This window comes from Leucoraja erinacea, chromosome 30, assembly GCF_028641065.1.
Source record: "Leucoraja erinacea ecotype New England chromosome 30, Leri_hhj_1, whole genome shotgun sequence".
Lineage (NCBI taxonomy): Eukaryota > Metazoa > Chordata > Chondrichthyes > Rajiformes > Rajidae > Leucoraja > Leucoraja erinaceus.
The window spans coordinates 21,950,051-21,971,985 of NC_073406.1; the positions used below are offsets into that span (position 1 = coordinate 21,950,051).

The 21,935-nt window shown below is 41.1% G+C and overlaps 1 protein-coding gene across 1 annotated transcript in view; it reads left to right on the forward strand.

Moving 5' to 3' along the window:
- Nucleotides 1–21,935, forward strand: part of pex14 (peroxisomal biogenesis factor 14) — a gene marked incomplete at its 5' end in the record, with an annotated part of 239,068 nt that overhangs the window by 64,992 nt on the left and 152,141 nt on the right. Inside the window, one exon of the mRNA XM_055659021.1 lies at nucleotides 14,238–14,322. Coding sequence (XP_055514996.1) covers nucleotides 14,238–14,322 — 85 coding nt within the window. The remainder of the gene's footprint in view (nucleotides 1–14,237; nucleotides 14,323–21,935) is intronic.

Consider the following 21,935-nt stretch of genomic DNA (forward strand, 5'->3'; position numbering starts at 1 on the left):
TGGGCCTGTCCCACTTAGGCGACTCTTTAGGCGACTGCCAGGAACTATGTATAAACACAGCTGTAATTTCTACATGGTGAAACCAAAATGTATAAAAATACACTTTAATAAAATCTGACAATGTGCACTTTAACCACATGTGATTTTTTCTCTATTACAAATCTCAAATTGTGGAGTACAGTGGCAAATAAATAAATGATGGGTCTTTGTCCCAAACATTATGGGGGGCACTGTCTCTCCACCTGGAAGTTCCTGATCTCAAGCAACCAGTTACAAACCTGAGCACTTTTCTTTCCCACTGAGTGGTAAAAAATGTGAAATTAGATTATAATTTGATCCTTAGAGTTAAAAACCAGGACCTCAAAGGTAGTGATTTCTGAATTAATACCAATTCCGCATGTAAGTGAGTACAGAGAGGAGGAGATAGAACACATTTCTGTATGTGTGGAGAGAAGGTGGAAATCGGGGGAAACTTTTTCCAGTCACCTACCTCGATGGAGAAGCAGATTTTCTCCGTGTCGCATCTCCATCCCATCCTGCGGCCTTTCCTGCAGACGGACTTACCATCGCGGAGCCTGGGAACTTTTGCCGAGGATCGCCAGTGTTGGAGCTCCGACCGCGGGGCCTGTGGACTTTAAAACTGTGAAGCAGTGGTCTCCGGTCACTCCATGCTCCCTGAGTGTTCCGATCCGTCCCCACGCCGGAGTTTCGATCATCCTGACAAGAGGGCTTGAACCAGGGACCGTCGGCAACGGCCCCGTTCAAAGGCCCCGACCAAGGGGGAAACAAAGGAGGAAGATGACTGAACTTTATTCCCTCCCATCACAGTGAAGAATGTTGATTCCACTGTGGTGGATGTTTATGTTAAACTTTATTTCATGTGCTGTGTGTATTTTTGCTGTTTACTCGAATGGCTGTATGGTAACTCATATTTTGCTGTACCTTAATTGGTGACAGTTAAATTGAATCTTGAATCTTGAGAAGGTGAAGGATGGAGGTCAGGATTGGACTTGGGTCTCTGGGGCTCTGAGGCAGCAGCTCTTCCTGCTAAGCTGATGCTTCGAATGAAGGACTGAGAACTGTGACCAGATTTGTTGCCGATACAAAAATAGGTGGGTTAGCAAACTGAGGTGGACCAAGAGAGCCTGCAAAGGAATATCCACTGCTTATCAGATGGAATATAATGCAAGAAAATGTGACCTTAGCCAGTTTAGAAGGAGAAATGAAAAAGCATATTATTGTCAAAATAGAATAAGGCACAAGGAAGTTGTGTTGCAAGGCGATCTTGTGCTTGCATTACATACAACTTGAAAAAAATCAAGCAATTAGGATGGGAAATTAAATTTTGGGTTTATTGCAATAAGGGTATAAATAAACAGGGAGAGAGGCTTTGATGCAGATTGACAAGCTACTAGAGAAACTGAACCTGAAGTAATGCAGGCAACTTTGATCTCATTGCTTAAGGAATCATTTGCTTGCATTGGATGCATTGCAGAGACGGTGAACTAAATTGATCCCAGGTCTGAAGGAGATGTTGAATGAAGAGAGGTTGAGCAGGTTTGGAGTGTAGCAAAGTCAGAGGTGATCTTATTGAAGCATATAATACTCCAAGAGGTATTGACTGGATGGTTCCTGACAGGATGCTTTCCCTGCTGAGAATGACTGGAACTAGGAGTCATTGTTTCCGAACAAGATGGTGCCCATTTCAGGTGGAAATAAGAAGGAACTTCTTCTCGCAGAGGTTTGTGAACCTTTGGCATTCTCCACCTCAGAGAGCTGATTTCACCTGACTGGTTCATGTTTGCCATACATGGAGATATTTGCGCAGACTACGTTTAAGTTTACTTTTGGGATACAGCACGGAAACAGTCGTTTCGGCCGGCCAATTTTACCGAGCCAATTAACCTCCAAACCTGTACGTCTTTGGAATATGGGAGGAAACCGGAGCACCTGGAGAAAAGCCACGCAGGTCAGGGGAAAAATGTACAAACTCCGTACTGGCAGCACTCCCAGTCAGGATCGAACCTGGGTCTCTGGTTTTGTAAAGGTAGCAAATCCACCACTGTCACCCGCAAATCAATCACCCGCGTGTCTGTATTCTTTAAAGTAGGAATCCATGAAGGTAATAGTCCTTGCTGTGGATTGAGCAGGAAATTCTATGGAAATCTGATGGATTAACGAATTACTGGTGGCAGAAACTACACACTGAATTACGGGATGACTAAGATTCAGTGATGGATGAGAATGGTGACACTGTCAACTTGCATTATCTTTCCTTGTGATGTGATATGCTACGAGTTATCCTTGCATAGCTGAAAATTAACCCTTCATCCTGCTTTCTTCCACATTGCTGCAGAAATCTATTGATTTTATTTGAAGATTTAGGCATTTTGTCTTCAAGAAGCCCAGTCCTGTTTAGCTTGGCAGTCTGATTTGAAAGGTGGGAACAAGCATCAAATGAACCGATTTATTTAAAATTTTGAATGTGTATACGTTACACTGTAATTTAGTAAGCGTGGTCCTTGAGACACTGGATAATCAGCCATTAAAAAAAAAAGCTTCCTCAGTTTGTATTGAAAGCTTTGTTTTATTCAGTTGCCAAGGTCATTGTGTTACAGTGCATTTATTGCCTATCCCCATTTGCCCTTGAGGGTGGCGAATCCTGGTGAAAGTATTCCTACAGTGTTGTTGGGGAAGAACTTCCAGGAAAGATAGAATTATGACATAAAGACATTTGGACAGATAAATAGATCGGAAGTGTTGAGAGGGCTATGGGCCACGTGTAGGGAAATGGTGCTACCCTAGTATGCCATCTTATAGAACAGAGGAAGAGGACTAACTTTCTGGTGCCTTTCCCCACAGTGGAAATTTTTGATTCTGCTGTGGGGGAATGTTTGTGTGGAACTCTATAATATGTTGTGTCCATTTTCTTTCTTTATTTATTTTTAACCTTTTTCTATGGTTTGTATGGAAACTTATTATTTAATTTATGTAAAGCACTTTGGTGTCAATGCGAGTTGACTTAAAACGTGATATATAAATAAAACTTATTTACTTACTTACTAACCAAGGAACTACAGATGGTACACAAAAAAGCTGGAGAAACTCAGCGGGTGCAGCAGCATCTATGGAGCGAAGGAAGTAGGCAACGTTTCGGGCCGAAACCCTTCTTCAGCCCGAAACATTGCCTATTTCCTTCGCTCCATAGATGCTGCTGCACCCGCTGAGTTTCTCCAGCTTTTTTGTGTACCTTCGATTCTCCAGCATCTGCAGTTCCTTCTTAAACAAGGAACTACAGATGCTGGTTTACACTGAAGATCGACACAAAATGCTGGTGTAGCTCAGTGGGTCAGGCAGCATCTCTGGACAGAAGGAATGGGCGATATTTCGGGTTGAAAGTCTATACTTTGAAAGCGGCTGTGAATTATTTTCTCTGATATTATTTCTAAACGGTTGCCCACAAATGTCTCCCCTGTTACTGAACAATTGTGTATCAAAAGTCCAATATAATTTCTTCTTCTGTTTGAGGCTTAGAATGCATTTTGTCTGAAATGGCGTATCTAGTTTTAGTTAAGTACTTCCACTGTTCTAGTACAGTACTCAGTCTTAATCAGTTTCTACCTCACCCTGTATCCTGGCAACTTATTTACAGTGATCACCTTTGCGGCTAGAAGATATTAGTTAATGCAGTAGAGCCCTTAATCCCATTGTCTTGGATCTGTGGCAATTGCTGTACAAGGATGGATTAGTTGCATGTGGATTATTGGATCAGATGGTCAATCCATGGATGTAAAATTCATAGATGTAAAATAGATGTAAGATGTAAACAGGGAAATAGCTTGCAGGCCCAACTTGTCAGGCCCAGGCCTCTCAGTGAGAGCATTGATTATTGGGGTTGTGCATAATTGGCATTAAAAGATGAGATTATTAAGTGTTTTTTTTATATGAAAAAAAAAAATGCTGGCACAGTGTTGCAGCAGGTAGAGCAGTTGCCTCACAACTCCAGGGACCCAGGTTCGATCCTGACCTTGGATGCTGCCTGTGTGGAGTTTGGATGTTCTCATTGTGACCGTGGGGGTTTCCTCTGGTTGCTCAGGTTTACTCCTACATCCCAAAGACATGCTGGACAGTAGGCCCCTGGAAAATATTTCCCAAATGTGGAGGGAGTGGATGAGATGGTGGAATATAATAAAACTGGTGTGAATGGATGATCGATGGTCGGCGCGGACTCGGTGGGCCGAAGGGCCTGTTTACATGTTGCATTTCTACAAAAAAGTAACTAATTGATCGCGTTCTTCCTACATTATTTATGATACAAACCATATTTCTGGCTATGGGGAGGATATGAATATTTCCAGAAGTATGCTTGTTTTCTGTGTTAATTGTGTAATCGACCTGCTGGTCATGGTTTGCGAGTTTTGATTTGTCACATTTTTTTCAATCGGCCATAACATGACCAAATTGTGCAAGCGTTTTACTGAATTCAGATCAAAGCAGATGGTAGTTTATCTGTGGCATATTCTCCCGTTCTTTTGTGGAGCTGCTATGGAGCCAGTGACTTTGTTTTCTGACTTTTGCTTTTATACATTTGTGTCTTCCTCTTCCCAGCCCCCTCTCTTTATCCCCAAGATAAAAAATAGTTACCTACTTTGTGGCCTATAATATTGTTAATAGAATGCCAGCGATCAAACAGTTGCCCAAGAAGCTCTCAGCTTTATCCTGGAGCAGATGAGCTGGAGTGTTTGATAGCCAAAGGACTCTTGTTGTGAATATCGTGGGGGTAAGATAAGGAATCTTGCTTAGTACACGCTGTAATACACAAATGTACAGGTATCTTTGGGTTATTCCAAATTGCACCTTTGAAATATGGCACTGTCAATATATTAGTACCTCAAATGGTGTGTCTATATTTCATTGCAAAAACCTACAGTTTTCAACAACAAAAAGCGTTTGAATTGCCTTTTATTGGATAATTGTTTCAAGAATCATTTAGGTTTGTTTGGAGGTTGAAATGTTCTCCACAAATCTTCTGTGTATTGTGATAGGCCTGGGGCAGAAAGGTTGAAGTGTAGAATAGACAATAATCAGATGTCACAAGGAAGAGTAAAGAGAAATATCTGGTTACATCAAATCTATTCTAGCTGCAGACTCCGTGTATCCATATCCCATCAAGCTGAAAGCATTCAAGCAACTACTGCTGTTATCAAATCACTCATGAATCTTGCTAATTAAAATAGAGCTTCATTTTTTTAAAACCGCTGTTTGACAGGAACCTGAGACTGGCATAACAAGGTTTAGACATGTTATGAACCTTTACTGCATAAAATATATTTTTTACATGAATGTGTAAAGTGAATTGATCTGCAGGCTGAATTTGGTTCTTGTTAATGATTTTATCTTTTTACTTGAAGCAGCTATGTAATAGCATCTAAAGTGATTTTTTTTTGATTAATGAATATATCAAACAGCCTGCAGCTTTGGAAATGTCATTTATATAGCATTTTCAAACATCCGTGCTGTAAGTCAAAAATGCAATTGAAATCAACTGGAAGATTAATTTTTAAAAATGCAATGTTGGAATTGGCTATCAGAAACTACAGGTCGTAGAATACAATGTTGGGCAAACATTAAAATCGTGATGTTTGAAAATTGTAACTGAAGTTTTAACTTGCCGAGTGCTCTCATACTTGGATTGATTGAAGAACTTCCAGTGTTAAACTTAGATAAGCTTTATGGTTGAACAGAAGGAGCTTCTTTAGCTTATTGTGCCGATGCCAGGTATTTGAAAAAGCAATCCAATTAGTCCCACTCCTGACTTCATCCCTGCCCAAAATTAGCTCCGCATTGTTTCATATTTCAAATAAACATCCAATTCCCTTTTGAATGTTACTGTGGAATCTACTAGTCTGCATTTTGTTCTATCTTATTGGATAAAATCATTTCTCCTTGTCGTCCCTCTGCTTCATTTACCACTGCCTTATCCGGTTACTGACCTTCCTGCTAATTTCATACTGACTAGCAAAATCATTCATGACCACCTCTATCAGTTTAGTTTAGAGATACAGTGTGGAAACAGGCCCTTCAGCCCACTGGGTCCGCGCCAACCAGCGATCCCCGCACATCAACACTATCCTACACACACTAGGGACAAGGTTTACATTTACCAAGCCAATTAACCAACAAACCTGTACGTCTTTGGAGTGTGGGAGGACACCGAAGATCTCGGAGAAAACCATGCAGGTCATGAAGAGAAAGTACAAACAAACTCCATACAGACAGCACCCGTAGTCAGGATCGAACCTGGGTCTCCAGCGCTGTATTCGCTGCAAGGCAGCAACTCTACTGCTGCACTCTACTGCTGCACCACAGTGACTGCCTCCCCATAATCTCCCCAAACCGTACCTGCTGTAAGGCATGCTCTCACAGCTTCTCCAGTCTTTCTATGTGACTGAATTCTCTCTGGAAAATCCTTTCATGTCGTAAACATTTTTCCTAAAGCGCAGAGATTTGAATTAATAGTTAATACTTTTGGGGAAGTATTGCTATTCTATCAACTCTAAATAAAGATTTGATTCAAGCTTGCAGTCATTGCTTGTACTTATTAAAGGGGAACAAAGACAGAATGTACAAAATGCCTAGTTGTGTTCTATCTTAGTACTTTTGGCACTGGAACTTTTCACATCCTTTTCTCTATTTACCACACAGCACTCACAATCACTTCCAGAATTTGCGTCGGGAAGAGTTGAATATAGACCCTAATTACTTCAAAGGCTTGGTGGTCGCATTTCTTTAGTGAGATCTAAGAATGCGGTTGGCTTTGTTTTGTGAATTGTGCTCTATAATAGAACTGTTACAGTTCCATTGCATCCTGTCATTATTTCCACACTGCAAGTATGGAAGATTGACAAAAGAATAGTTTTATTTTGAAAGATGTGGAATCTATAAATGAGATTTTTTGTTCAAATCTGCTTATGATGAAAATATTTTGTATGCACCTTTGCAAGATATATAATTTATACAAGTTTTCTATTACTGTGAAGCCACTTCACATTTATATTGTGTAATCAGGATGTAACAGCTCAAACCTGATATTAAGTGGAATAAGGATTGATCTTTAAATTCCATCTCCAAGGATTGTTACTCCAGTGTGAAATTGGGCCTGAACATGAGATATGGGTTTCATTTACAAATGAATGTCCAATGTTCACGTTAAGTAAAGCAACTTTTTTTCTGTGTATGAAAGAAATAAAGGAAGAAGCCTTCATAAAGCATCCTGACATACCAGCGTGCCAGTGAAGTGAAATGCAGCCAGAATTATCCATTTAAACATGGTTTTGTGAGATTTTATGATAGCCCGCTTCGTTATGGAGGCTTGTATTTCTTCTCTATTGTAATGGAAAATATAATATGGGCATGTTTGTATCAAACTAAAGATGAAAGCAATGCAAGGAAATACATAAAATCGACACTAAGAAAAACGTTTGTTTAATTTTTTTTATGTAAATGCGGCAACAAGTTCATTAAGTTTCTCATTTGAGCAACTGATATTGGATAAAACTAGAATCAGGGTCTTACAACATGGAAACATGCCCTTCGGCCTAACTTGCCTATACCTCATTTACACCAGCCCACCTGCCTACATTTGCCCCATATCCCTCTAAATATGTCCTATTCGTGTACCCGTCCAAATGTTATTTAAATGTTTTTATAGTACCTGTCTCAACTTCCTCCCCGAGCAGCTCATTCTATATACCACCACCCTCTGTGTGAAAAGGTTGCCCCTCTGGTTCCGATTAAATCTCTCCCCTCTACTCTAAGCCTGTGTCCTCTGGTTCTTGACTACTTTAAGTAAAAGGCTCTGTGCATTAATGCGGTCTGCTGACGACAAGGTCATTTTTGGGAAGTTATAAAAACTAGGTGGCAAATGAAGGGTTAACCTAGTAGGGAGTTAACTTATCTTGTCCCTTTAGAGGAAGGAGGATGTTAAAGCAGCATTGCTAGAGGCAGCTAAAAACAACTGAATTAGGTTATAATTGATTGAGGTGATACAGGATTATTGGCTTGCAGCAGCATTACCATTAGTGGAAAAAGTAGCACTTTCATAAGATAACTTGATAGCTGCAATAGATTCAAAGCACCTGGCATGTTTTCCTTTGAAATAACTTATACCTCAGCTAGAGGGCGCACAATGCTTGCCATTTCCCTGTGTGTCTTGGTTGTTAATTTGCAAACAGATGGACATTTAGGGGTTATGTCATTCCATCTTTATTTTAAATTTACCCACTACAACTAATTTGTAGCTTAAATGAACGTGCTTTGGACGCGAGGGTGTATTTTTTTAACAACCTGCACACTGCAAATTCTATACAAAGGATCACTTTTAACGGCTACTTCAATTTGTTTTGATGATGTAGTTCTCCATGAGGGCAAAGCTCCTGTAGATTTGTGAAGTGGCCGTCCCAGTGCACTGCTTTAAAATAAAATAAAAATCAGTGCACCACTATAACACTTACGAACATTCAGCGTTTTTTAATTTAATGTACGCTGGAGGTGCTGCTGTCAATAAAATGATATTGAATAAACCAACCGCCTTAGTTTAACTAAAGGATCGTATTGATGAATTATTGTAGCATGCAGTAAATAAATCTGTCATGTATTACACCAGTAAAGTACTAGAATCTTGCTGGATTCTGGAAATCCCAAATTAAAAATAACACACATTGGTGGTAATACACAATAGAGCAAGCAGCACCTGGAGAGATGAACAAAGGTCAATATCCTTCCATGTCGGCACAATAACCTGGGGCAGATCTGTGTTTGTCAACCATGACCATTGTAAGTAATTAAACTTCTTTTATAGTTTAAAGTTCCACCAGTTGGTTTTCCCCTCTGGGTAAGTCCAATGTTTCTAAATGATTTGAACAAAAATAAAAGTGTGCTTCATGAAGACATGCTAATTGAACCTATTTCAGCTTTTAATTATCTATATGCTTGCTTTAGAGTATATAAAAATGAAGTATAATTTAATTAATTACCTTTTACCTACGGTAAAATTCTTGATGGAACCTAGATGGTTAAATTGAATATATACCATTTTTTAGTGAAACTGTGTTCAGAAAAGTGAACACATTTTTCATTTGAGGGCAGAAGATTAAGTACTCTTGCGTAGGTTCACAAAAATGCTGGAGAAACTCAGCGGGTGCAGCAGCATCTATGGATGCTGCTGCACCCGCTGAGTTTCTCCAGCATTTTTGTGTACCTTCGATCTTCCAGCATCTGCAGTTCCTTCTTAAACTCTCAAGTACTTTTGCGTTCCTACTTGTGTAAAGTATAAAGTTTCATTTTGAAATAATTCTTCCATTAGTTTAGAAAATATTCTTTAAGAGATGGGATCCATTCTGTCTCTCCCATGAAGATGACGTAATCAAATCCACAAGAAATGACTCTTAGAATAGTGCCTTCACCCGTCTCTCCATGTAGATTTGGGTATATATTTTACCAGTATGGATGATTACAATTCTCCCAATGAGTAGGATATTGCTATACTGGGAAGTTGAAGTGGCTGAATGAGGGAAAACAGCTTTTTTTAATAATAGATCCAAGAAATTCTGTTTTCCTTGCAGGTTGATTAATACATTTATTTTTGTATATTGGTACTCCATAAATAAATAGATGCGAGCTTGTAACACAAGGACCAGCTGTTTTACCTTTATTGCCCATCTGTTTTGTGGTGCACCATTGTATAATGAAAGCAAAGAAACACATATGATGTTGGTTTAATTTTGCTTGCATCTATCGTACTTTACTAAGTACTATCTACAGCAGGGTATATCAGTAGAACTTTTTGGTATTTAATGTTCTTCAGATTCTACCAGGAGAGCTGGCTTATGTTTTCATGTAGGAATTGATCTTTTCTAGAGCCATTTCTAACGTTTCAAATGCTGCTGCAATGGTTAGTTTAATCAAAACAAATATAGCAGTTTAATTATTTAGTCATTTGTTCATTAGTGTCCACAGTTGGTTGTCCCTAAATTGTTTGTCATTTGTTGACCTTGGTGACAAGAAGGTTTCATTCCGATTGGCTATTTGTTAATGGCTTTGCGTGTGGAGTGTTTGGTTGTAATTTTCTGATGTTTTATGAATAGGAAATTTGAACTAATCAGATGCAAGTGTGACACGTTTGCATATTGTCAGGGATGATGTCATTGTGAGAAACAAAGCATATTAGGGATCGTTTTTTGTTGCTGCAAGCATTCAGAATTTTATGTATGATATTTTTCTGGCTCCTGATTTTAAAACAAGTAAAAAATGACAAGTACATGGTACACCACAATAAGTAAAAGCTTAACGTCTTCCTTCTATTACTCATGGGATGTAGCCCATCATCAGTTGCCTTTATATGTACTTTGTTATGATACAAATAGAAAATTATTGCACAATAACATTTGGAGATGAGACATATGATATCTTCAGAAAATTGTATGCAACCGCAGATGAATCTGTTAACTTAAGCATCAGCTGAAATCATTCTCCCCAGATAGATGCACGTGATGAGATTTCTTTAGGATTGGGTGACCGAACAGTATTTACATGAATGCTCTTCGTTACTGCACTTGCTTTTGTTTCTGCAGTATTCTGCAACTCTATGCAAATAGTAGATCTGTAAACTTGTTCAAATGTGGATTAAATGGGATAGAATGTTTGGGGAAATGGTGGGGGGGAGGGTGGAATTTAGAGACTTTGAATTTTAAGTATACAATAATAAAAAAATGAATGGCAGACTCTGACCAGAAGCTTGACATCTTAAATATCATTGTGGTGAAATAATTTTATTTTGAAACACTATTATGGAGTAACCTATTGATTGCAACACACATGAAGGTACTATTCAGTGCAAGGTACTCTTTCCAAAGAAGAGTGATCATGTTCCTGATTATTAATAGTTAAACCAGACCCTTTATCTATGCATTTCTCTTTACTGTGAATTTTCAAATGAAAACTTGACATTAAAAAAAAAATCTACTATTTCTAAAAAATATTGCTGATCAAAGAATCAACCAATTATAGAATATTTTTTTACAATTGAACCACCTGACCACAGGTGTCAGATTTGAACATGTTGCTGTAATGATTTTTGGATATGAGAAACGCTTTTAATGCAAAGACGACTTATCCTAAATGATGCCTCGTTGTTATTTGACCAAAACTGTGTAATATAAACCTTACTTTAAAAATCACGTCAGATCAAGTCAATATACACTCTCTATCTCATTGAGATGCAAGTCAAATGTCACAATGCACTCCAATTTGACTACCAGATCTTTGTTTAATGCTGACATTATCAGCTGTTTAACAATAAAACAAGTAAACTACATTTAGACTGCATTTCACGGGTGTTAATATTATATTGTACTATTTTTCTTTACAATAAAGCACATAGAGCAGAGAAGGAACTGCTTGGAGTTTTCTGGAGAAATTTAAAGATCTTTAAGAAAGAACTGCAGATGCTGGAAATATCGAAGGTAGACAAAAAAATGCTGGAGAAACACAGTGGGTGAGGCAGCATCTATGGAGAGAAGGAAATAGGCGATGTTTCGGGTCAGGACCCTTCTTCAGTCTACGCCATGTGCTCCATAGATGCTGCCTCAACCGCTGAGTTTCTCCAGCATTTTTTGTCTACCTTTAAAGATCGTTACTTTAGTTTAGAGGTACATCGTGGAAACAGGCCCTTTCGGCCACACTATCCTACATCCACTAGGGACAATTTTTACATTTACTAAGCCAATAAACCAACAAACCTGTACGTCTTTGGAGTGTGGGAGGAAACCGAAGATCCACGCAGGTCACTGGGAGAACGAACAAACTCCGTGCAGACAGAACCCGCAGTCGGGATCGAACCCGGGTCTCCGGTGCTGTAATCGCTGTAAGGCAGCTACTCTATCGCTGCGTCACCGTGCTACCCTTTACTAAGGAGTTAAGCTAATGAAAGAGGCCATGATGCTAAATCTGTGAAGAGTTTTGGATAAATCAGGACAGGAGAGATGTAAGTTTAGAGACTGCACAGGCAATTTAAATGTCACTATAAAATAAAATGTTGAAACAAAAACTGTTATGAGCTGTAACAGTTAACCATATCAGAAAGACAGAGACAGTGCTGAAGTAACTCAGTTGGTCAGGCAACTACTGTGGAGAACGTGGATAGGCAAAGTTTCAGGTCAGGATCCTTCTTCAGTCAGAAGAATGGTTCTGACCAAAAATATTGCCTATCCATGTTCTCCACAGATGCTGCCTGACCCACTGCATTACTCCAGCACTTTGTGTCTTTTTTTGTTATCCAGCATCTGCAGTTCCTCATATCTACTTTGTCAGAAAGATTCTATATGGCTCTAAGTGGACTTTTTTTTCAAAAAAAGAGACTTCAAATGCAAGTCTGTTGTTGGAGTTGCACAATAAGTAGATAGACGGTGGCAAAGTGATGCCTGAATATTTTTCCGAGAAACACATCAAAGCTGAGCCCAGACTGATTCTAGGGTATTGTTCCACACAGAAAATTATTAATGGGACATACAAAGGGGTGATGTTGCATTGAGCTTTAGTTGAGTTCATTGTCCCGGGTACCGAGATACAGTGAAAAGCCTTTGTTCCGTGCTAACCAGTCAGCAGAAAGACAATATACGATTACAATCGAGCCATCCACGGTGTACAGATACAGGATAAAGGGAATAACATGAATATGTTTAGCGCAAGATAAAGTAAGAAATGTTGCTGCGATTGTAAAGGTGATTGCAGATCCACTTTTGTGACTAACACACAATAGTTGCCTGGTCTGGATGCAGAACCTCATCTTTTCTTCCCCTCCAATCCACAATCTAAGATCCATGAAATTGATTGCGATGGCTTCTCAGTCTGTGGAACAAAGCCCTGGTTTGGTACCTGCTTGATATAAACGGCCCCACCTCTCATTGGTAGACATTCATAGAGTGGGGAAACAGGCCCTTCGGCCCAACACGCCCACACCCCCCCCCCCCCAATTCAAACACCGGCCAACAATGTCCCAGCTACACTAGCCCCACTTGCCAGTGATTGGTCCATATCCCTCCAAACCTGTCCTATCCATGTACCTGTCTAACTGTTTCGTAAACGATGGGATAGTCCCAGCCTCAACTACCTCCTCTGGCAGTTTGTTCCATACACCCACCACCCTTTCCAATTCATTGGAAAAAAAATTGCCAAGAGAGAAATAAAAGGTTGGCTATATGGAAACGGTCTGAAGAAGGGTTTCGGCCCGAAACGTTGTCTATTTCCTTCGCTCCGTAGATGCTGCCTCACCCGTTGAGTTTCTCCAGCATTTTTGTCTACCTTCGATGCATTGGATAAACTGCATTTATTGTTACAAAAGGACACCATAGCTTTCTGTTTCTTCAAGATTCTATTGATTCTATGAATTTATTCTGATATTGCAGATGCTCTCATAGAAGTTTTGCACACAGCAAATTTATTTTGAATTAAAAAATGCCCTGTCTAATGTCCATTTTATTTTACTGCTTTGGATTGTTAATGAAGTTGCGAACAGTAATTCGCACCTCTTATATTCTAACCACACATTCTTTTGTCTCTTCATCTCTGGCCTTTTTCCAACCATCTACATGTCAATGTAATAAAAAGGAATTGCAGATGCGGGTTCATATCACAGATAGACACAAAATGTTCAGACTGAAGAAGGGCCCTGACATGAAACGTCACCTATGTTCCCCAGAGATGCTGCCTGACCCACTGAATTACTCCAGGATTTTGTGTCTATCTACTTATCAAGCCCCGCCCCCTTACCTGTATCCACCTGTCACTCACCAGGCTTTGTCTTGCCCCTCCTCTTTTCCAGCTTTGTTCCTCCCCTTCCCCCTCCACCCGACCACAATCAGTCTGAAGAAGCATACTGAGCCAAAACGGGCCAAACCTGAAGAAAGGTCTCGACCCAAAACATCACCTATTCCCTTTCTCCTGAGATGCTGTCTGGCCCGCTGAGTTACTCCATCTCTTTGTGTCTATCTTCGGATTAAACCAGCATCTGCAGTTCCTTCCTACACCAAATCTATCCACGTTGTCCAGGGATGCTGCCTGACCCTCTGAGGTACTCCAGCACTTTGTATCGTTTGTTGCTAACAATAGGTATGTTAAACTACAGTCATGTCTTAGTTTCACTAACTGACTGGAGTGTCTGTATTTCTCTTTGTCCGCAGATTGCCACTGCAGTGAAATTTTTGCAAAACTCAAGAGTTCGTCAGAGTCCGGTAGCAACAAGAAAGTCCTTCTTAAAAAAGAAAGGTATGTCCTTTTCTCCACTGGCTACATATCCAGAGAGAGTTATGTATTTAATGGTCCTGCTGAACAGTCAATGTCAAGTTAATCGGTCAGTCTTTTTAAACTGGCTTAAAATATTATTTTTAGGGCAGGTTTGCATTGCAAACTTTTCTGAGAAGCTAATAAAACACATTTTGGCAACACATGTTTAATCGTTTTATTCTTGGCCTTTGGGCAGTACAGCCCAAAATTATGAGCATCTGAATTAAAGTTTTTAATTTTTTTCTTCTTGTGCATTCAGCATACCAAAGTTTGTAAACTGAAGAAGATTTTGGCCTACACCATGTCACTCTTACTTAGGCATTGATTTCAAAGTATCAATTTAGTTGCTGCCCCCATCCGTTTGTAACAAATCTTACGGGCCTGTCCCACATACCCGATTCTTTCGGCGACTGCCGAAACCGTCATAATCGCAGCAGGTAGCCAAAGATTTTCAACAGTTGAGTAGAGCAACTACTCGTGGATAAAAACTGTTTTAAATGTCTAGCTGTGGCAGCTTTGACAGTCCGGAGTCGCCTTCCAGAGGGAAGTGATTCAAAGAGTTTGTGGCCAGGGTGAGAGGGGTCAGAGATGATTTTGCCCGCAATGGGTAACTTTACTCTTATCATTTAAGACATTTATGAGGAGAGTATCCTTAATGGATCAAAACTTTACAAGAGTGGTGTCAAAAAAAAAAATTGATACCACGTAACCCTTATGAAGACATCAGGGTGGATGACTATAAGATTACCATAGAGTAAAGCTTTAAGGCATAAGAAATGTTAAAACTGCTGCATGAAATCACTGAAGTGCTTAGAGCCATGGTAACAGAAGCCACAGTCCACATTGATATATCTAGATTCAAACATGTTCAAAAAGTCAGAATAGGAGTGCATATGCCCTAGAGAATGGAAACGCATATGGAGGTTGTAGAGATGGGAGCGAGACCGTGAAAGGATTTGAAAGCAAGAATAAAAATATTAAAAGCTAACCAAATAGCCTACCAGCTTTCTTCTTCATTGCCCATTGTTTGACCATTGTTAATTTATAATTGAGTCTTCAACTCCTCCAGCAACTTCTGGCAACTCTTTACACATGTCATCATTTTCAATATCAGCCAGAGCTGTGCACCTTCCTTCCTTCACATTCCCTGCAAAGGATTTAAATTCTTCACTGCCTGTCACACTTTCCTTTTTAGCCCGCATCAGATTTTTTCATCCAGTTGGTCAAAATTATTTTTTTCTCTTGCTTATTTCTTTCCTGAATTGAATTGAATTTCCTTTATTGTCATTCAGACCTTACGGTCTGAACGAAATTTCGTGCCTGCAGTCATACATACAATGATACAATAATAAACAACAATAAACACAAATTAACATCCACCACAGTGAGTCCTCCAAACACCTCCTCACTGTGGTGGAGGCAAAAATCTTAGGGCTGCAGTCTCTTCTCTCTTCTCCCTCTGCGCTGAGGCGATTCCCCACCGGGCGATGGTACAAACAGTCCCGCAGCTCACCGAACCCCGCGAACGGGCCGGTTCAAACACTGCGGCCCGGGGTGGTCGAAGCCGCCGCACCTCCAGTCCAGCACACGCAGCCGCCGGCCCGCGGCTGAACCCAGGACTCTGGACACCGCAGCCAGAACGCCGTCCCAGCCACTGGAGCACCGTCCCAGCCCCCCCGGATCGCCCCCGTACCGGATCGCCCTCACGGGAGTACCGTTCCACCCTCGGGCTGGGCCACTCCAGCGGGAGTGCCGTTCCACCCTCGGGCTGGGCCACTCCAGCGGGAGTGCCGTTCCTCCCTCGGGCTGGGCCTCTCCAGCGGGAGTGCCGTTCCACCCTCGGGCTGGGCCACTCCAGCGGGAATGCCGTTCCTCCCTCGGACTGGGCCACTCCGACGGGAGTGCCATTCCTCCCTCGGGCTGGGCCACTCCAGCCCCTCACCAGGCCACTCTCACGGGAGCAACGTTCCATCCCGGGCTGGGCCGGGAGCGAGCCCAGGACGAGTCCTGTCAGCTGCCTCCAGAGTCCCGAGGTCGCCGGCTCCGCTAGGCCTCAGCGTAGACGGAGGCAGAGAAGGGGGATACGACAAAAAGGTCGTATTCCCCCGAAGGGAGTGACAGCAGCCCCCGTTTCACCCCCGACCCCCCTCCCCACATAAACACAGCCTAAAAACCAAAAACATAACTAGACAAAACAAAAAAAAAAAACAACACAAAAAAGTAAAAGACAAACGGACTGCAGGCGAGCCGCAGCCGTTCCCAGCGCCGCCACTTCCGGAGGAAGTGCCAGAATCACCACATCTTCCTATTCTCTCTTGTTCGCCACCTATTCCCTTTCTCCTGAGATGCTGTCTGGCCCGCTGAGTTACACCAGCTCTTTGTGTCTATCTTCGGATGAAACCAGCATCGGATTAAACCAGCATCTGCAGTTCCTTCCTGCACCTCAGATTAGCCACTCAGATTAGCCACTCTTTAAATAGCACTACTCTATTGGAAACATACAACACCAGCAGGAGAGGGGAGTGTGCATCGGGTTCTTCAAGAAGCAAAAATAAGGCTTCAGTTGATGTCAGCCAACTTTTGCTATATTATCAAATGATTTCCACTTCCATTAGTATCATTAGTCATGCCCAGTAATGTCAGCAATATTCATTGAATACTTTAATAAAATCACCCACATTTACATTTATGACTAAAGCCCTCCTTTCATTCCATATAAATAAGATTGCATCAGTCTGAAGAAGGGTTTCGGCCCGAAACGTCGCCTATTTCCTTCGCTCCATAGATGCTGCTGCAACTGCTGAGTTTTTTGTGTACCTTCGATCTCCCAGCATCTGCAGTTCCTTCTTGAACTCAATAAGATTGCACCTGACTCCCAACATCTTTTCGAAATATATGTAATGTGATTTGCCTCCTTTTCCTTCGCAACCTGCTGATTGTAGTAATATAAAATAAAACAATACAGATGAACGTTACACTGCAATTAAACATCCATTCTTGTCTTGGTTTAGTTTATTGTCACGTATACCAAGGTACAGTGCAAAGCTTTTGTCGCGTGCGACCCAACCAGTGGAAAACAGTACACGATTACAATCGAGCCATCCACAATGCACAGATACACGATAAAAGGAATGACATGAATAATGTTCAGTGCAAGATAAAGTCCAGTAAAGCCCCAAGGAGGTGATAGTGTCTCAGGTGTGTTTATAGGATAATTCACTTGCCAACAGTTGATAACAGGTGGGAAGAAACTGTTCCTGAATCTGAAGGTGTGCGTTTTCACACGTTTGTATCAAGCTCTATAATCTAGATCGAGTGTCAGTTGTACAGAGTCCTTTGGTCATGTATTAAATAACAGGTTACACATAATGCCTTAGTAAAGAGTTAAAATAGTCTTAAAATCCGTGTTATTTCTATACGCTGCAATGTTCAAAAGTTTGAAAGTGCATGTGAAATCTCACTGCTTCATACCAAGCAACCTCTAAATTCAGAGAGACATCAGTTTGTAATTAACTACATCAATAGCACTAGTGATTTACAGGGAGAGGACACTTTAATTCACAACAGTATTACAATTAGAATTGTTATTTGGCGCAAGACTGAAAACTGTGAAAGGTGATGTTTTTTTAAATGCTCTCAAATACCTGCCTGAAGGACATGCAGTGTTGTGGCTACATTTTGATCATAATGAATCAAACGGTTAAAATAGATAGAAGTGATACTTGCAGAATTAATACTTAGCAGGTCTTCTATCAGTTTGTCAATACTTCTATCAGTTTAGGTATCTGATTTAAAAAAAACACTTTTGTTTTTTGATGCGCATTCAGCTCTACAAATGGCCTTGAGAACGCCCACTGATGTACAGAGGCGCGCAGTGGACCAAAGGAAGGTTCCTGGACATGGTACCAGATTTCATGGTGTAGGTCATGAAGGTTCCTGGACATGTCTTTAATCTATAATGGAGATGGTGTCCAGTTCATCCTCCTATCCTCACTTCAGCAACAGTTGCTCTCTCTGTCTCTTCACTTAATTCCTCCTCCACCCCAAGAAGATGTCTAACACGATGCCATTGACCAAGTACTCTTCATCTGCTGGTGACTCCAACGGGTTGTTCAGTAGAATTGTGTAGTACATTTTCACCACTTTCAACACGATTCCACAACTCGTCACATCTTCCTTACCCCACTCCTTTCTGCTTGCCACAGTCACCTCACCGAAACTGCTCTGTTAACTCATCCTAGCCCAAGCAATCTTCCTCACCCCCCAAGCGCTTTCCTCTGCAATCGCAGGAGATGTAGCACCTGTCCCTTCACCGCCTCTCTCGCCTCTATTCAACATGGCTTCCAGGTGAGACAGAGGTTTACATTTACCTGCTGCAGCCTCGTCTTTTGTATTCAGTGCTCTTGATGTGGCCTCCATTACATCGGCGTGACTAAGTGTATACTAACTAGGTGACCGTTTTGTCGCACACCTGCCAGAGCCTGCTGGAACTCCTGGTTACTCGCCATTTTAATTTCCCTTCCCATTCCCATACCAACATTTCCATCCTCGGCCTCATCCACCACCAGACTGAAGCCACATGCAAACTGGAAGAACATCCCCTCGTATTTTGCTCGGGCGGCCTACATCCTGCCGCATGAACATTGAATTCTCCTTTTGCAAGTCAACGTCCCATCCCAATCAACTTCCCATCTCCCCTGGTTCTCCTCACCCGCCTCTCCTCCTGCTCCATCATCCAATTTCTTTCTCCTCCTCCATTTGCTTATCTGTTCCCACCCAGATTCCCTGATTTTCCTCGCCCCCCATTCCCCAGTTCTCTTTCATCCACAATCTCTCCCTCTAGTTCTCCATTTCACGCCCATCTCCTTTCCTTATCAGATTCCACATGTGTGCCTTTTTGTCTCCACTTTACCTCCAGTCAAGGTTACTATCTCCAACATCTACCAATCACCCCCTCCTCACCGGTAGCCACCTATCACTGCCCCCAACCTTTCCTCTCCCCTCTCTTTACCAGGTTTCTCCCCTCTACTCAATCAGTATGAAGAAGGGTTCTGACCTGAGACGTTGTCTGTCCATCTCCCTGCACAGATGCTGCCTGCCCCGCTGAGTTCCTCGTGCTTCCAACCTTCTTAGTCTGATGCCTCCATATTAAAGCGACATCTTATGTCAAAAGCTGGATAAACCAGTTTTGCCGCTGAGTGAAAATTGCCCCTCGTGTGTTGCATTGTAAATTAGGAAAACATTTTGTATTCCACAAGCAACCCGTACAGCCAAACCTATGATATTTAACAAAAATATAAGATAATTATCTAACTTCTAGCAATAGATTATATGAATGGCGCAGGCTATTTATAAATGATGCGATCATGGCTTCAGTCTGAGGACCTTTTTTTAACCAACATTGCTGTGTTTAGCTCAAACTGAACAGCACGAAATTATGTTATGTGACTGTTTTGTAAATCCATAGATCTGCATCAAAGATGTAGATAATTATATTTGCATGTAATTCATAACGACTGTATTTGCATGTAATTAACCTTGGAAAAATACTATCCATAAATGTAGTTCACAGCTTGATGAGTCATAGTACACAGTATTTGCTATATAATAGCAACAAGGCATCTTAGAATAAGAAATGACTTATTTGGCCTGTCTTGTCTATTCCAGATCTCTGAAATCAGTCCAGTGTAATTTGTACAGCTAGGTTTTCCTCCATACTTTGCAACGGTGGGTGGGTCCTCTTGAAATTCAGGCTCCACATTTTGGTAGGAATGTCAAGATCCAGGCATCTTCTGCAGAATGTAAGCAGGGATGAGTGAGTTGAGTGTAGAAGGATGGTGGAGGTTGGGATTGATCTCTTTAGGTCTTTTGAAAGTCAAAATGAAATCTGATTTCAGATATGTTTCCTGGATCATCAAAAATTTGTGCTTGAGGATTTTCAAAATTATTTGTAAACCTTTTTTGAGGTTACATTAAGGAGGGAATGGATAATTCCATGGTTGTTGAGCCTGCAGCAAATAACTGAGATTAAATGAAAACACATAATGTGAATATTACTATCCTCCACTCTTGTACCTTGTACCTTCCGAAAAGTCCACCAGGGACGATACTGGACGGTGGACAATTTTATACTGGATAATGTTTTCAATTATCAAGCCAATTAATCGAGCCAATTAAGCTACAAACCTGTATGTCTTTGGAATGTGGGAGGATACCGAAGATCTCGGAGAAAAATCCCACGCAGGTCACGGGGAGAACGTACAAACTCCGTACAGACAGCATCCGTGGTCGGGATCAAACCCGGATCTCCGGTGCTACATTTTGCTCTGAGGCAGCAACTCTACCGCTGCGCCACTGCGACTGCCCTGCTTATCTGGTCAAAATGCCTTGTTTAATATAGAGGAGATTGCTGCAATTGTTAAACATAGGTTGTGTTTTCACTGCTCGTAAGTTAACTGATTTTTTGAGTAAATTGATGATGTTAACTGTACAATCAAATTGTTTATTTATAGTTTACAGTTATAGTGCCATGCACCAGTATGAATCAAACTCATTAGCTGACACACAGTTGTTAACAGAGAAGGTGTTTTACACCTTCCTACACTTGATATCAAACTTCTTCATAACTTTAAATATCCAATTAGATTTTCCTTTTAACCTAATTGCTCCAAAGAGAACAATCCTACCTCCTCCACTGATTCCATATAACTAACCCACTAATCTCTTGAATCGTTCTGGCAAACTACCTCTGCGCCCTATTCAGCCTCTAACATCCTTACTAAGTTGAGGCCTAGAAGTTTACACAACGCTGCAGTGATTTGCAAAACTTCAGTGTGACTTTCTGGTAATCTGTTTACAAAGCTGTTTATCCAAAGTGCTTTCTTAATTGTCTAATACTTTCTTCTGCTCTTTCACATAACTCACACAACTTTGAATGCCTCTCCGTGTTTTTTCCCCAAAGTGCACTACTTCACACTTACCTGCACTAAATGCGTCAGGAATTTGTCTGTCATTTCACTAGTGTGTGTGTGTGTGTGTCTCTCTCTCTCTCTCTCTCTCTCTCTCTCTCTCTCTCTCGCCCTCGCTCTCTCTCTCTCTCTCCAATAGGTGTTAACTCCCTTTCGCTTTCTTAAAGAGCTGAAGATACTCTTCAATCCTCATTGCTCTTTCTTTGGGGCACATTTCAAAAACATGGTGCGTTTCAGAAAGATTTCTTTCCATATGGAGGTAAAACATCCCCTTTGATGCTTTAGGGCCGTTTCTTTAAAGTGGACAGAGAAATGCCTGAAGTTTGCCTCAGCGCTTGCCTCATGCCACTGTTCCCATTCTTGCCTCTCATAATACAATTTATCAGAGGTTTGAAGATATAATTGGTCTTTCATATTTCACTAAATAGAACTTGCACTCCTTACTGGTTTTGCTTCTGTTAATGTGTAGTATTTAATACCTTGCTAAACAATTTAGGGAATGAAATTTAAAAGTTTGCTACCAATAGCCAATTTCCCCCATTGGCAGAGTGAGGTCACAAGCAAACTAGAGGAACCACTCCTCATGTTATGTTTGGGTAGCTTGTAACTCAATGGTATGATCATTGA